This window comes from Chiloscyllium punctatum, chromosome 22, assembly GCF_047496795.1.
Source record: "Chiloscyllium punctatum isolate Juve2018m chromosome 22, sChiPun1.3, whole genome shotgun sequence".
Classification (NCBI taxonomy): Eukaryota; Metazoa; Chordata; class Chondrichthyes; order Orectolobiformes; family Hemiscylliidae; genus Chiloscyllium; species Chiloscyllium punctatum.
The window spans coordinates 86,689,225-86,703,242 of NC_092760.1; the positions used below are offsets into that span (position 1 = coordinate 86,689,225).

The 14,018-nt window shown below is 43.4% G+C and overlaps 1 protein-coding gene across 2 annotated transcripts in view; it reads right to left on the reverse strand.

Moving 5' to 3' along the window:
• prmt3 (protein arginine methyltransferase 3) overlaps positions 1 to 14,018 on the reverse strand; it is a 198,819-nt gene that overhangs the window by 44,325 nt on the left and 140,476 nt on the right. The window contains exons 14-15 of one of the 2 annotated variants that reach the window (XM_072592764.1): positions 8,240 to 8,290; positions 5,438 to 5,525 (exon numbers count right to left, since the gene is read on the reverse strand). The exons of the other annotated variant lie outside the window; for it this stretch is intronic. Of the exons in view, the coding sequence (XP_072448865.1) occupies positions 5,438 to 5,525; positions 8,240 to 8,290 (139 nt within the window). The remainder of the gene's footprint in view (positions 1 to 5,437; positions 5,526 to 8,239; positions 8,291 to 14,018) is intronic. 2 annotated transcript variants of the gene reach the window in all.

Genomic DNA, 14,018 nt, shown 5'->3' on the forward strand with positions numbered 1-14,018 from the left:
TACAGGACATCGGTTAGGCCACTTTTGGAATATTGCATGGAATAGGGGAAGGATGTTCTGAAACTTGAAAGGCTTCAGTAAAGGTTGACAAGAATGTTGCCAGGGTTGAAGGATTTGAACTATTGGGAGAGGTTGAATCGACTCGGGCTGTTTTCTCTGGAGCGTTGAAGGCTGAGGGGTGACCTTATAGAGGTTTACAAAATTATGAGGGGCATGGATAGGATAAATAGACAAGGTCTTTTCCCTAGGGGTGGGGCAGTCCAGAGCTAGAGGGTGAACATGTTTAGGGAGAGAAGGGAAAGATAAAAGAGACCTCAGGGGCAACTTTTTCATGCAGAGGGTTGTACGTGTATGGAATGAGCTACCAGAGGAAGTGGTGGAGGCTGGTACAATTGCAACATTTAAAAGGCATCTGGATGGGTATATGAATAGGAAGGGTTTGGAGGGTTATGGGCCATGTGCTGGCAGGTGGGACTAGATTGGGTTAGGATATCTGGTTGGCATGGACAAGTTGGACTAAAGGGTCTGTTTTCGTGCTGTACATCTCTATAAGTCTAAGTGGCCAAAGGGATCAAGGAATATGGGAGGAGAGTGGGATTAGGATATTGAGCTCGATGATCAACCATGATCATACTGAATGGTAGAACAGGCTTGAAGGGGCTGAATGGCCTACTCCTACTCCATCTCCTATGTTTCTTTTGAAATGAATGAGATGATCCGCAGGACAAGACCACAAATAGCCAGCGATCCCAGCTGCTGCAGCCTTGTTCTAGGAATAGTCTTGACCTGAGAAAATTCACAGCCTCAACGTTACTGCAGTACAGTGTGTTACTGCTTGGATGTGATTCTCTCCAGCTCACAGCAATCACTGCACACATGTACAATGGATTCAAATTGCCAGAACTCTGACCAACTGCAAGTCAGCAATCATCAAACTCTTTCTCAAACACACCAAACCTAAACAGCCTAGTCCATCAAGCCTAAAAACAAAACCAAGTGTGTCAAATATTTGTCAACAGTTCCTGCAATGACATGTGAAGGACAACGTGCAAATAAGCACAGGTTGGCGGGGGAGGTGGGGTTGAGGGGATAAGTTAATAGTGGAAATCATAACTTATGTCAAAGTTGCAGTTCAGTGCATTAAAGTAAAATATGAATGTTTAATTATTATCGAAACTCCTCTTTTCAGAATGTGACTGTGTGACTGTTAGATCACGGCAGCCTGACAGAATAACACATTTATTTTCCAAAGAACTTCAACCTGAATTCCTGGAAAAATACGGGCAGTAAAGACATAATCACGTGCATCTGCTCCCTAGACTTGCCTGCCTGGTACACTTAGAAGGCATCCTCCTAGCAAGAATTAACAGGGACCCGCATTATATCAGGGCTAAGTAGAGCAATTTGTCAATGTCATCTTGATGCAACAAGAGGAATTTTATTTTTGCAGCTCTGATGCTCTCAAATGCAGCAGTGCAGAGTCTTGCTCGGGCTTAGCTGCGTCACTCCACTCTTATCTTCCACCTTCGGCTGTAGGTAGACTGCACTGTACATTTTGCTGCATGCAGATTAACAGGGAATTGAAATTCATGAAGAAGTCAGCAGTGGTTCACTAAATTTACACACTGGGCCTGCAAGAACCATCTCTCCTGCTCCCGGAGTGACGCACGCTGTAAGAGACCCTCATGCAAAATAATGTGAAGAAGCATCAATGGATGAAAAATAGTATTACAGAGAACATTCTGCACACATCACTGAACAAGGGGCTTCTGGGATCTTGCTGCAAGCAGGGATTTACCCAAGACACCAAACAGGCAGAAAGCCAATGAAGGATGTAAAATCTCAATTAAATGCCTAATGCCACAAGAGAAAATTTCAGATCAAAGCTGTGCTTTACAATGGAAAAGGATACTTGCAGTGCACATGTAAAATTTTAAAGCTAGCTCTACAATTATATCATAGAAAATGCACTTTGAAATTAGAAGATTGACTTTTGAAAATGATGTTCTAATAAAATTGTTGAAGGAATTAAAGAAAAGGATCATGTTATTAGCTCCTTATGAACAAATCCTGACTAAATATTCACGTATAAATACTATGTTTTTCAAATCGAGTTTTTTGCCATTTCACTGGTTAAAAATAATTTGGTTCATGGAACTAATCCAATATTCAGAGTTATTGAGAGTTCATTCCATATTTTGTTTCACTGCTTCTCAGACAAAATCTTTTCAAACAAAACTGATGAACGTTGCATGAATTAGTCAATGTACTGCAGTGTTCAAACAAATAATTCCATTCCGAGAGAAGAAAAACATTGACAACATGATTACTGCAGTCGTGCAAGCATTTGACTTTTGGGAATGAGAAGGAAATTATTTTCTTATTTATTTGTTCATGGGATGTGAACAATATGGGAATGACCAGCATTTGTTGCCCATTCCTCAGTGGCCTGGATGAGGCAGTGGTGAATTGCCTCCTGAGCTGCTGCAGTCCATGTGCTGTAGGGACACTCATAGTGCTGTTAGCAAGAGAATTCCAAGTTTTTGACCCAGTGACAGTGAAGATATGGCTCCAAGTCATAATGGCATGGGGATAACTAACTCATTCAGCTTACAACATCATTTGCAATTGCAAATCTTGCTCCAATTTGATCTGTTCAAACCGTCATTGGTGGTGTTCATTCACATTTCTGCCTGATGACAATGTACTTCAATCAAAGTGCAGCACTCATGATGTAATGTCAAACTCATGTCACCAACAAGCCTGAACTCCAGTACACCGAAGGACTATCGCCTGTATATCACAAAACATTCAGCTTGTCATTAAAAGGCTTGTTCCTCAGTGTCAATAATTAAGTAACATTTGCAGCTGCTGTTCTTTTCTTTAAAACATTGTTTAAAAATGTTCAATAAATATTAAATAACTTCCAGCTTTCAACCAAAACGAGTGGGTAGATTTGCAATCTACTAAATGAATTATTAGAGATAGGGTTTTTGGCATGAAAGCAGCAATTAATCTTGCCTCAGTACACACTTGACATTCTTTTTCTTCAACTGTCCTTTGAACCGTCATTATCGACCAGTTGCAAAACATTTACAGGTCTCTACCAGAGAAACGACCTCCTGTACCTATCGCTGGGCTCGGCACAAATAAAATTTTCCTTTAATATCGGGTCACAGAGTCCTACAGCACAGAAACAGACCCTTTGATCCAACCAGTCCATGCCAAACATAATCCCAAACTAAACTAGTCCCACTCTCCTGCTGCTGGCCCATATCCCTCCAAGCCTTTCCTACTCATGCTTATCTAAATATCTTTCAAACATTGTAATAGTACCTGCATCCACCACTTACTCAGGAAGTTCATTTCAAACGCAAACCACCCTCTGTGTAAAAAGAATTGCCCTTTGTGTCTTTTTTAAATCTCTCTCCTCTCAACTTAAAAAAGTGCCCCCAGTTTTGAAATCCCCCATCGCAGGGAAAAGACACCTGCCATTAACCTTATCTACACCCCTCATGACTTTATAAAACATGAACGCCTGAGTTTGGTTAATACCTTAATTTCAAAGCGTTCTAAGCTTGAAACCCCAAACCAGACAAAATGTTGACTGAGAAAATGATTGTTTTTTGGCTGCACTGATCATGGGGAAGACATGAATGGGAAGCTGAGACATGCAAGTGATATACAAGCATCTGAATGAGAAGGTAGGAGTGAGCAGGAAGCAACACTATCATAACCCAAAGGAAATGATCCCCTCTTCAAGAAGCTCTCTATCTACATATTGAACATAGAAAGTAGGAGCAGGAGTAGGCCATTCAGCCCTTCGAGCCTGATCCTCCATTCAATGTGATCATGGATGATCATCCAACTCAGTACCCTCTTCCCTCAATCGCTCTATACACTATGATCCCTTTAGCTGCAAGAACTTCTTGAAAATATTCACTGCTTTGGCCTGAACCACTTTCTGTGGAAGAGAATTCCACATGCACACCATTTCCTGAGTGAAGAAATTTCTCGTCTGTCCTACATAGCTTACCCTATGTCCTTAAGCTGCGACCCTTGGCTCTAGCCACCTGTGTTTACCCTGTCTTGTCCTATGGGAATTTAATAGTTTCTACGAGATCCCCCTTATTTTTCTAAACTCCAGTGAATACAGCTCTAACCGATTCTGTCTCTCTGCCATCCTAGGAATTAGTCTGTTAAACTTTTGTTGCATGAATAACTTTCATCAGATAAGGAACAAAGCTATGAAATAGGGAAGGCTAGAGGGTACCTTGACCTATTTTTGCATTATAGATCCCTAAGAGATTTGTATACCTATTTGCTCCAACGGCAAATATAACTTTACTCACAAAGCATAAGCAGCATATATTGATGAAACAGAAACACCAATGATGGTGCAAAAATGTAAAAATAAATTGAGTACATTTGAGAGATATTTGGGTTTATTTATGCTAATAGTCAGAATGTCATCTGTTTTAAAGCTCAGTTCAGACAGATGGAATTTGCTGAACTTCAGTCACAGTTTGTTTAAGACGCTGCATTTGATGAGGTTGAAAAAGAGTGTCACTATCCTTCAGCTATGAGTCTTAACCAGAGGGAATGTAGTCTGTTCACATCTGTCTATTTAATTCATTTGATGCAATACAGAGATTTCTCAAGGTAAAACTCAAAGTGGTGGGCAGCTGGCTAAATCTTTCAACTGGCACCGACCCAGGTTAATCTTTGAATACACACTGGACAGTCAGGGCTCATCATTCTACCATTACTCAAATCCCTGCCATTCACACTGAAAGGTATTCAAGGTGTGTGCTAGCCAACCCATTAAATTCACATAAAGCCGATTCTTAAAAGCAGGTCACAGTGATTAATAGAGAAAAAGTGAGTCAAGACACTGTGACTCCTGATGTTATCCATCAGAACTTTACATCTGATCTTGGCCAAAAAGGTAAAGGGCAGTGGCCCAGTGGTTATGTCACAGGGGTGGTAATATACAGCCTGATCCGATCTTGGCCAAAAAGCTAAGAAGCAGTGGCGTCGTGGTTATATCACTGGGGTGGTAATACAGAGCTTAAGGCTAATACTCTGGTGACATGTGTTTAAAGCCTCAGCAGATGATAACATTTGAATTTGTGGAATATGGCTTTAAAACAATGTGTAGCCCAATGTTGACAAAGCCGCAATTATCATAAAAACCCATCTCGGTCACGAATGTCTTCTCGGAAAAGACACCTGCCATCCTTACCTGGTCTGGCCTCCATGTAACTCCAAACTCACAGCAATGTAGATGACTCTTAAATCCCTCAGGATTAGATACAAGCGACAAACGCTCATCTTGCCGCATCCCACGTGAAAACAAAATATGCCAACACCAAAGCCAAGTGCCTTTGGAATGCCTCAGCTCTGTATCTGGGAACGTGCGGGATAAATCATTTACCTTTTCTCACCAAGACCGGCTGCTCAAGGAGAAAGACAGTTTGCTTCCAATGCGTTTCGGTGCTTCCTGGGCCTGTGGAGAACATGACCTGAAAGGGAGAGTTCGGAAGTAGCCAGTGAGTAATGTACCGGCACCGCACTACCACTGGAAATACTCACAAAAAAAAATATCACAAACGGTTTACAACACCAACAGGCCTGCTCACTTTAAAGAGTCTGTATCTCAGTCAGGAGGATAGAGTGAGGTTGGGTAAGATTAGATTAGATTTTAGATTAGATTACAGTGTGGAAACAGGCCCTTCGGCCCAACAAGTCCACACCGACCCGCCGAAGCGCAACCCACCCATACCTCTTACCTAACACTACGGGCAATTTAGCATGGCCAATTCACCTTACCTGCACATCTTTGGATCGTGGGAGGAAACCGGAGAACCCGGAGGAAACCCACGCAGACACGGGGAGAACGTGCAAACTCCACACAGTCAGTCGCCTGAGGCGGGAATTGAACCCGGGTCTCTGGTGCTGTGAGGCAACAGTGCTAACCACTGTGCCACCGTGCCGCCCTTAAAGTGGAGCTGAGTCCTTGGAAAGATCAGCCATGATCTTATTGAATGGCGGAGCAGGCTCAAAGGGCCAGATGGCCTACTCCTGCTCCTAGTTCTTATGTTCTTGTGAGTGTTTCCAGGACCGCCTGATATCTTTGCTACTGTTGAAAGTTCAGCAAAGTTCAAGTATTTGACAAGGGTGACCTTATTGAAACATACAAGATTCCTAGTGGACTTGCCAAGGGTAGATATGGGAAGGTTGCTTTCCTTTGTGGGAAAATCTTTGGTTTTGTCAAGGGCAAATCATGTTTGACCAGTTTGTTTTAGTGCTTTGAGGAGGTACCGCCTGCAGTGAATAAAGGAAAACAGGCTGAGGTCTCGCGCTTAAGATTTACAGAAGGCATTTGTTAAAGTGCCACATGGAAGGCTATCTTGGAAAATGAAAGTTCATGGTATGGAGGATGTTCTCATGAACAGAAGACTGGCTAGCTAAACAAGAAGCAGATAGTCGATGTATGAAATAACTACACAGAAGCTGGTATCCCGTCACCAAGTCATCCTTTGTTTACCTGTGCACAGCTGTAGCCAGCCAGCTCGGAGTCAGTCTGTGGAGAAGGCTGTGGAGGCCAGATCATTGAGTATATTTAAGACTGAGATAGATAGGTCCTTGACTGTGAAGGGGATCAAGGCTTATGGGGAGAAAGTGGGAGAATGAAGTTGAGAAACTTATCATCCATGGTTGAATGGCAGAGCAGATTCAATGGGCTGAACAGCCTAATTTCTGTTTCTATGTCTTATGGTCTTAAACCCTTCTTATTTATAGACCCATCCAGATGCCTTTTAAATGCTGTTCAAATTTAAATTACTACCAGCATGGGCCTCAAAACTGATCTGTTCGGAACTCTAATGGATACAAAGTTCCAGTCACAAAACCACCCATGGATTATCACCGTCTGCTTCCTGCCCCTCAGCCAATCCTGGAACCAATTAGCCAAATTTCCTTAAATTTCATGGGCTCTTGCCTTCGCTATCAGTCTCCCACGTGGAACCTTATCAAAACCAGGTTCCAGGATTTAGATGTTTCACTAAGAACAGAGAAGATAGTAAAAATGGGGTGGGGGGGTGGGGGAGGGCATTGTTAATCAAGGATAGTATCCCAGTGGCAGAAAGGATTCCACTACTGAGGTGGTATGGGCTGAGGTTAGAAACAGGAAAGGAGAGGTCACCCTTTGGGAGTTTTCTATAGGCCTCTGATAGTTCCAGAGATGTAGAGGGAAGGATAGCAAAGATCTTTCTGGATAGTTGTTATCTTAGTTGTTAACTTTCCAAATATTGACTGGAAATACTACAGTGTGAGTTCTTTAGACAGGTCAGTTTTTGTCCAATGTGTGCAGGAGGGATTCCTGACACAGTGTGTAGACAGGTCAATAAGGAGCGAGGTCACATTAAATTTGGTACTGGGTAAAGAACCCAGCCAGGTGTTAGATTTGGAGGTAGGTGAGCACTTGGGTGATAGTGACCACAATTCGGTTATGTTTACTTTAGCGATGGAAAAGGATAGGTATGTACCACAGGGTAAGAGTTATTGCTGGGGAAAAGGCAATTATGATGCGATTAGGCATAATTTAGGATGCACAGGATGGGGAAGGAAATTGCAGGGGATGGGCACAACTGAAATGTGGAGCTTTTACAAGGAACAGCTACTGCTGGTTCAGACAAATCCAATAGTGACTTTCAAAGGGCAATTGTATAGGGCACTGAAAAGGGAATGAATATGGGGAAAGAGTTGGGGAGTAAAATTGTTTCGATATCTCGTACAAGGAAGCGGCATGTTGGCACAGTGGTTAGCACTGCTGCCTCACAGCGCCAGAGACCTGGGTTCAATTCCTGTCTCGGGCAACTGTCTGTGTGGAGTTTGCACATTCTCCCCAGGTCTGCATGGGTTTCCTCCAGGTGCTCCGGTTTCCTCCCACAGTCCAAAAATGTGCATGTCAGGTGAATTGGCCATGCTAAATTGCCCATAGTGTTAGGTGAAGGGGTAAATGTATGGGAATAGGTCTGGGTGGGTTGCCCTTCGGAGGGTCAGTGTGGACTTGTTGGGCCGAAGGGCCTGTTTCCACACTGTAAGTAATCTAAGTAACCTAAACTGTGGGCCAAACATCATGGCAGGATTCCGTGACAAAGTGTCTTGTTAGGGAATCAGCTCTTGAGAATTAATTTGACGAACATCAGATTATTTGCAAGGTCAGGGCTCTCACCTTATTGCTGCAATTCTTCTCGAATACAATGTCAAAGTGTCCAGAAATCGCCTGAAAAAAATCACAGTGCTAAATCAAAAATCATAAATGTGTTCACTTCTCTGAACAATCGGGCAGCAGTTATAATGATTGGTCGATGCAGGCATCCACTTTTAGACTTGGATTTTGCTACATTTAAAAAATGATTTTTTATCCCCAGAGCTGTGATAAATATTTATTGTAAATACACTCGTGCATCAACTTAAACTGTTTTTTTTGACATTTCTCCCAATGGATGACTGGAAATGCTAACTGTTACAGACAGCTACAGAACAGCAGGTCCCCAGAGAAACCTTCAAGCCCCTGCAGTCATTACTTGCATTTCTATAGCATCCTTTATCTTGAAAAACATCTGAAGGCACTTCACAGGCACATGATGAGATCAACTTGGCACAGACACAGTGGAGGTGTTTACCAAAATGTTTCTTTGCTACGGAAAGATATAGCAGCCCAATAAGGAATGTAGCAAAGCTTCAGCAACTAATTCTTGGGATGGAGGGAAAGATTAAATTAACGAGAAACAAAAACAGAAGTTGCTGGAAAAGCTCAGCAGGTCTGACAGCACCTTCAGGAAGGGTCACTGCACCAGAAACGTTAATTCTGATTTTCTCTAGGTAGATGCTGCCAGACCTGCTGAGCTTTTTGGGGGTTTTAAGTTAACTGGGGCTGGTTAACTGGGCCTGGTTTGTCTGGAGGTGAGGAGAATGTGAGGTGATCACAATCAAATAAAGAAAATCCTTACAGGCTTCAAAATGTTGTTACCCTCCCTGTTTGGGGATCTGTAACCTGAAGACACTGTCTGCACAACGGGCAGAACATTTAGAGCTGAGATGAGGAGGAACTTCTCCACTCTGAGGATGCTGAACCTTTGGGAATTCTCTATCATTGCAAAGGGAATGTAGAATAAAAGTAGTTTGGTTTTGCTAAAACTGTACAAGGCACTAGTCAGGCCACAGCTGGGGTACTGTGAACAGTTTTGGCCCCCTTACCTTTAATAGTATCTCTACAGTGTAGAAACAGGCCCTTCGGCCGAGTAAGTCCACACTGACCCTCTGAAGTGGAACACAGCCAGACCCATTCCCCTACTACTCCACATTTTCCTTGACCAATGCACCTAACCAACACATCTCTGAACATTATGGACAATTTACCTTGGCCATTTCACCTAACCTGCACATCTTTGGATTATGGGAGGAAACTGAAGCACCCAGAGGAAACCCACACAAACATGGGGAGAGTGTACAAACTCCACATGGACAGTCAACCGAGGATGGAATTGAACCCGAGTCCCTGGCGCTGTGAGGCAACAGTGTTATCCACTGAGCCACCGTATTGGAGGCAAACCACAGAAGTTCACCAGGCTGATAGTAGGTATGGAGGGACTGTCTTCTGAAGAGAGGTTGAGTAGATTGGGCCTATTCTTACTGGAGTTTAGAAGAGTGAGAGGTGAATCTTATTGAACTAAACAAGATTCTGAAGGGTTTCGATAAGGTATATGTAGAAAAGTTTCCCGACATTTACCCCTGACTAATGCACCCAACGCTATGGGCAATTTAGCATGGCCAATTCACCTGACCTGCATATCTTTTTTTGGAATATGGGAGGAAACCGGAGCACCCGGAGACACGGGGAGAATGTGCAAATTCTACACAGACTGTCGCTTGAGGCGGGAATCAAACCCGGGTCCCTGGCACTGTGAGGCAGCAGTGCTCACCACTGAACCATCAAACATATCGCAAAGATCCTTTGGTCCACCATGTCTTTGCTGATCTACAAACACCAAACTACACAAACCCCACTTACCAGCATTTACCATCTAATTGCCCAGAGAGCAGCTTAAAGACAAGAATCTGTGGATCAGACTGAGCAAGGGTGGTAGATTTCTTTCAGTTGTTAAGTAACAATTGACAAAGATTATATGGTCATAGTTAGACTAGCGTTTTAAAAATGCAAATTTCACCACCTGCCATTGTGGATTTGAACCCATGTCCCCAAAACATTCGCCTGGGGCGTTGGATTACCAGTTATATGACCATTATACCATCATACCCTATCCCAATGGCAGCTCTGCTCGAGTGGCATTACTTAAGTAAAGTTAGAAGTCACACAACACCAGGATTATTTGAAACCACTGTTCTTTCATCAGGTGAAGTGACTTCAACTGACAATGGAGCAGGACTCTGGAAGCTTGTGATTTCAAATAAACTTGTTGCTCTATAATTTGGTATTGTGTAGCTTCTGACTTTGTCCACCCCAGTCCAACACCGGCACCTACCTCATTAGTTACAGGGATCTACAGCACAGAGAAAGGCCCTTCAGTCCATCACATTGACACTGCTCAAAAACAACCACGCTATTATTTTAATCCTATTTTCTAGCACTTGGTCCATAGCCTTGTATGTGTGGTATCGCAAGTGCACATCTAAATGCAATATGTCTTCAATGTTATAAGGGTATCTGCCTGAACCACTCTTATAGGCACTGAATTCCAATTCCCATTGGCCCCCGTGTGAAAGACCTTCCCAACATCTCATCCAAACGTACTTCCCTTATTTTAAATTTATGCCCCTGGTCACTGTTCCTCCATCAAGGCAGCAATTCTTCCTGAACGTTTTATCTATGCCCGTTATCATTTTATACATCTCAATCATTTTCCATCTCAATCACCTCTGTTCAAAGGAAAACAATCTGTCCAGTCTCTCTTGTTACTGTTGTATTTACCTGTCACCTTTCAAAAAAAAGGTGGCATGGTGGCACAGTGGTTAGCACTGCTGCCTCACAGCACCAGAGACCCGGGTTCAATTCCCGCCTCAGGCGACTGACTGTGTGGAGTTTGCACATTCTCCCCATGTCTGCGTGGGTTTCCTCCGGGTGCTCCGGTTTCCTCCCACAGTCCAAAGATGTGCAGGTCAGGTGCAGGTCAGGTGAATTGGCCATGCTAAATTGCCCGTAGTGTTAGGTAAGGGGTAGATGTAGGGGTATGGGTGGGTTGCGCTTCGGCGGAGCGGTGTGGACTTGTAGGGCCGAAGGGCCTGTTTCCACACTGTAAGTAATCTAATCGAATCTAATCTCTCTTCATAACTGAAATTTATCAGTTCAGCCAGTTTCCTGGTGCATCTCCTCTGCACCCTCTTCAGTGCTGTCCCTCCTGTGAAGTGAAATTCAGAACTGCACACACTAGTCGCAGCCTAACCAACTTCTTATACAGCACCAACATCACCGCCCTGCTCTTACATTCTGTGCACCAGCTAATTAAGGCAAGTATCCCATATACGTTCATCATCACTTTATCCACCTGTCCTGATACTGGAAGGTACACACACAGCAAGGCCCCTCTGACCTTAAGTGCTTTCCAGGCTCCAACTGCAGATCCTGTACCCACTTGCCTTGTTTGTCCTGTCCAATTGCATCACCACACACTTTTCCAGATTGAATTCCACTTGCCAGTAACCAGCTCATCTATAACCTCCTGTGTCAAGGGTTATACTCCTCACTATTTACCATCTGATAATTTTTTGTATATGCAATCATACAGATCAAACCTTCTACATTCAAGACTAAATCATTCATATAAACCACAAACAGCAAACATGATTTGTTTGTTTAATGAACCCCGCAGTGGTTTCTGAGATCAGTACAGTGCTTTTTTAAATATATTTATTCATTCACGGGATGAGGGCGTCGCTGGCTAAGCCAACATTCATTGTCCATCCCTAAATACTCAGAGGACAGTTAAGAGTCAACCACATTGCTGTGGGTCTGGAGTCACATGTAGGCCAGACCAGGTAAGGGTGGCAGATTCCTTCCCTAAAGGACATTGGGGTGTTTCCAACAATCGATGTATGTAATTGGAACTGTCCAGGCATGGGGTTTCATGACAGAGTGATTGCAAAATCACCTCTTTTGCAGCTTCAGGTTATTCACTTTTCAGTTTAACCCAATTGCACACGGTCTCACATTTATATCTTTCATGATAAGATCAGCCTGATGTTATTCTTCTCTCCCTAGTGTAGAGATACTAAAGCTCATTGTTCCAACAGCTACAGTCCTAAGGCGGGAATGGAAGGGAGCTTGTTCTTTGGGGTCCTTGTTTTAAACGTCATGTAAATTAAGCGACAGTAATGGAAATGTAGGTGCCTTTCTGTGTGTTTGTGGTTCCTGAGAATCTGTAAGAAAGTCTACAGTGGAGCATGCATTTGAGATCAGAGCCCCTTCTAATGTGAGTTGCTCTCCTGTAGACCAGACTCCTGACACACAAAATGTAAAATGTTGGAACTCAGTCGAGATCAGGGATCGAACCTGGAAGCTGTGAGTTCTATGTTGCTGGGAAACCTGTTGCACAGTTCACCAGTGAAGGAGCCTGAGAGGAAATTTCACTCACTTAACCATTCTAAGCCCATTTTTCCAGAACACGGCCCTTAGCCTTGTGTGCCTTGGCATTGTAAGTACACATCTAAATACTTCTTAAATGTTATGAGGATTACTGCCTCTACCACGCTTACAGGCACCGAGTTCCAGATTCCCACCACCCTCTGGGTGTCATAGAGTCATAGAGATGTACATCATGGAAACAGACCCTTCGGTCCAACCCGTCCATGCTGACCAGATATCCCAAACCAATCTAGTCCCACCTGCCAGCACCCGGCCCATATCTCTCCAAATCCTTCCTATTCATATACCCAACCAAATGCCTCTTAAATGTTGCAAGTGTAGCAGCCTCCACCACATCATCTGGCAGCTTATTCCACACATGTATCACCCTCTGTGTGAAAAGGTTGCCCCATAGGTCTCTTTTATATCTTTCCCCTCTCACCCTAAACCTATGCCCTCTAGTTCTGGACTCCCCGACACCAGGGAAAAGACTTTGCCTATTTACCCTATCCATGCCCCTCATAGTTTTGGAAACCTCTATAAGATCACTCCTCAGCCTCCGACGCTCCAGAGAAAACAGCCCCAGCCTATTCAGCCTCTCCCTATAGCTCAAATCCTACAATCCTGGCAACATCCTTGTAAATCTTTTCTGAACCCTTTCAAGTTTCACAACATCTTTCCAACAGGAAGGAGACCTTAATTTTCTTGAAATATTCCAACAGTAGCCTAACCAATGTCCTGTCCAACCGCAACATGACCTCCCAACTCCTGTACTCAATACTCTGACCAATAAAGGAAAGCATACCAAACGCCTTCTTCACTATCCTATCTACCTGCGACTCCACTTTCAAGGAGCTATGAACCTGCACTCCAAGGTTTCTTTGTTCAGCAACACTCCCGAGGACCTTACCATTAAGTGTATAAGTCCTGCTAAGATTTGCTTTCCCAAAATGCAGCACCTCGCATTTATCTGAATTAAACTCCATCTGCCACTTCTCAGCCTATTGGCCTATCTGATCAAGATCCTGTTGTAATCTGAGTCCACTACACCTCCAATTACTAACTGTATCTCTTTTGCTAGCATCCAAATCATTTATGTAAATGACAAAAGGACCCATCAGCGATCCTTGTGGCACACCACAAGGTCACAAAAAGCTTTTCCACACATCTCTTCTAAACTTGCTGCACTTCATGTTTAGTCGATGCCCTGTGGTCATTGATCCCTCCATTAAGAAGAAAGGCTTCTTCTTGTCTACCCTATTTATGTCCCTCTTAATTTGATACTTCTCTATCATTTCACCTTTCAATTTTCTCTGCTGGTGGGACAATAACCCTGGCCTCAACAATCTCTCATTGTGACGAACACTAG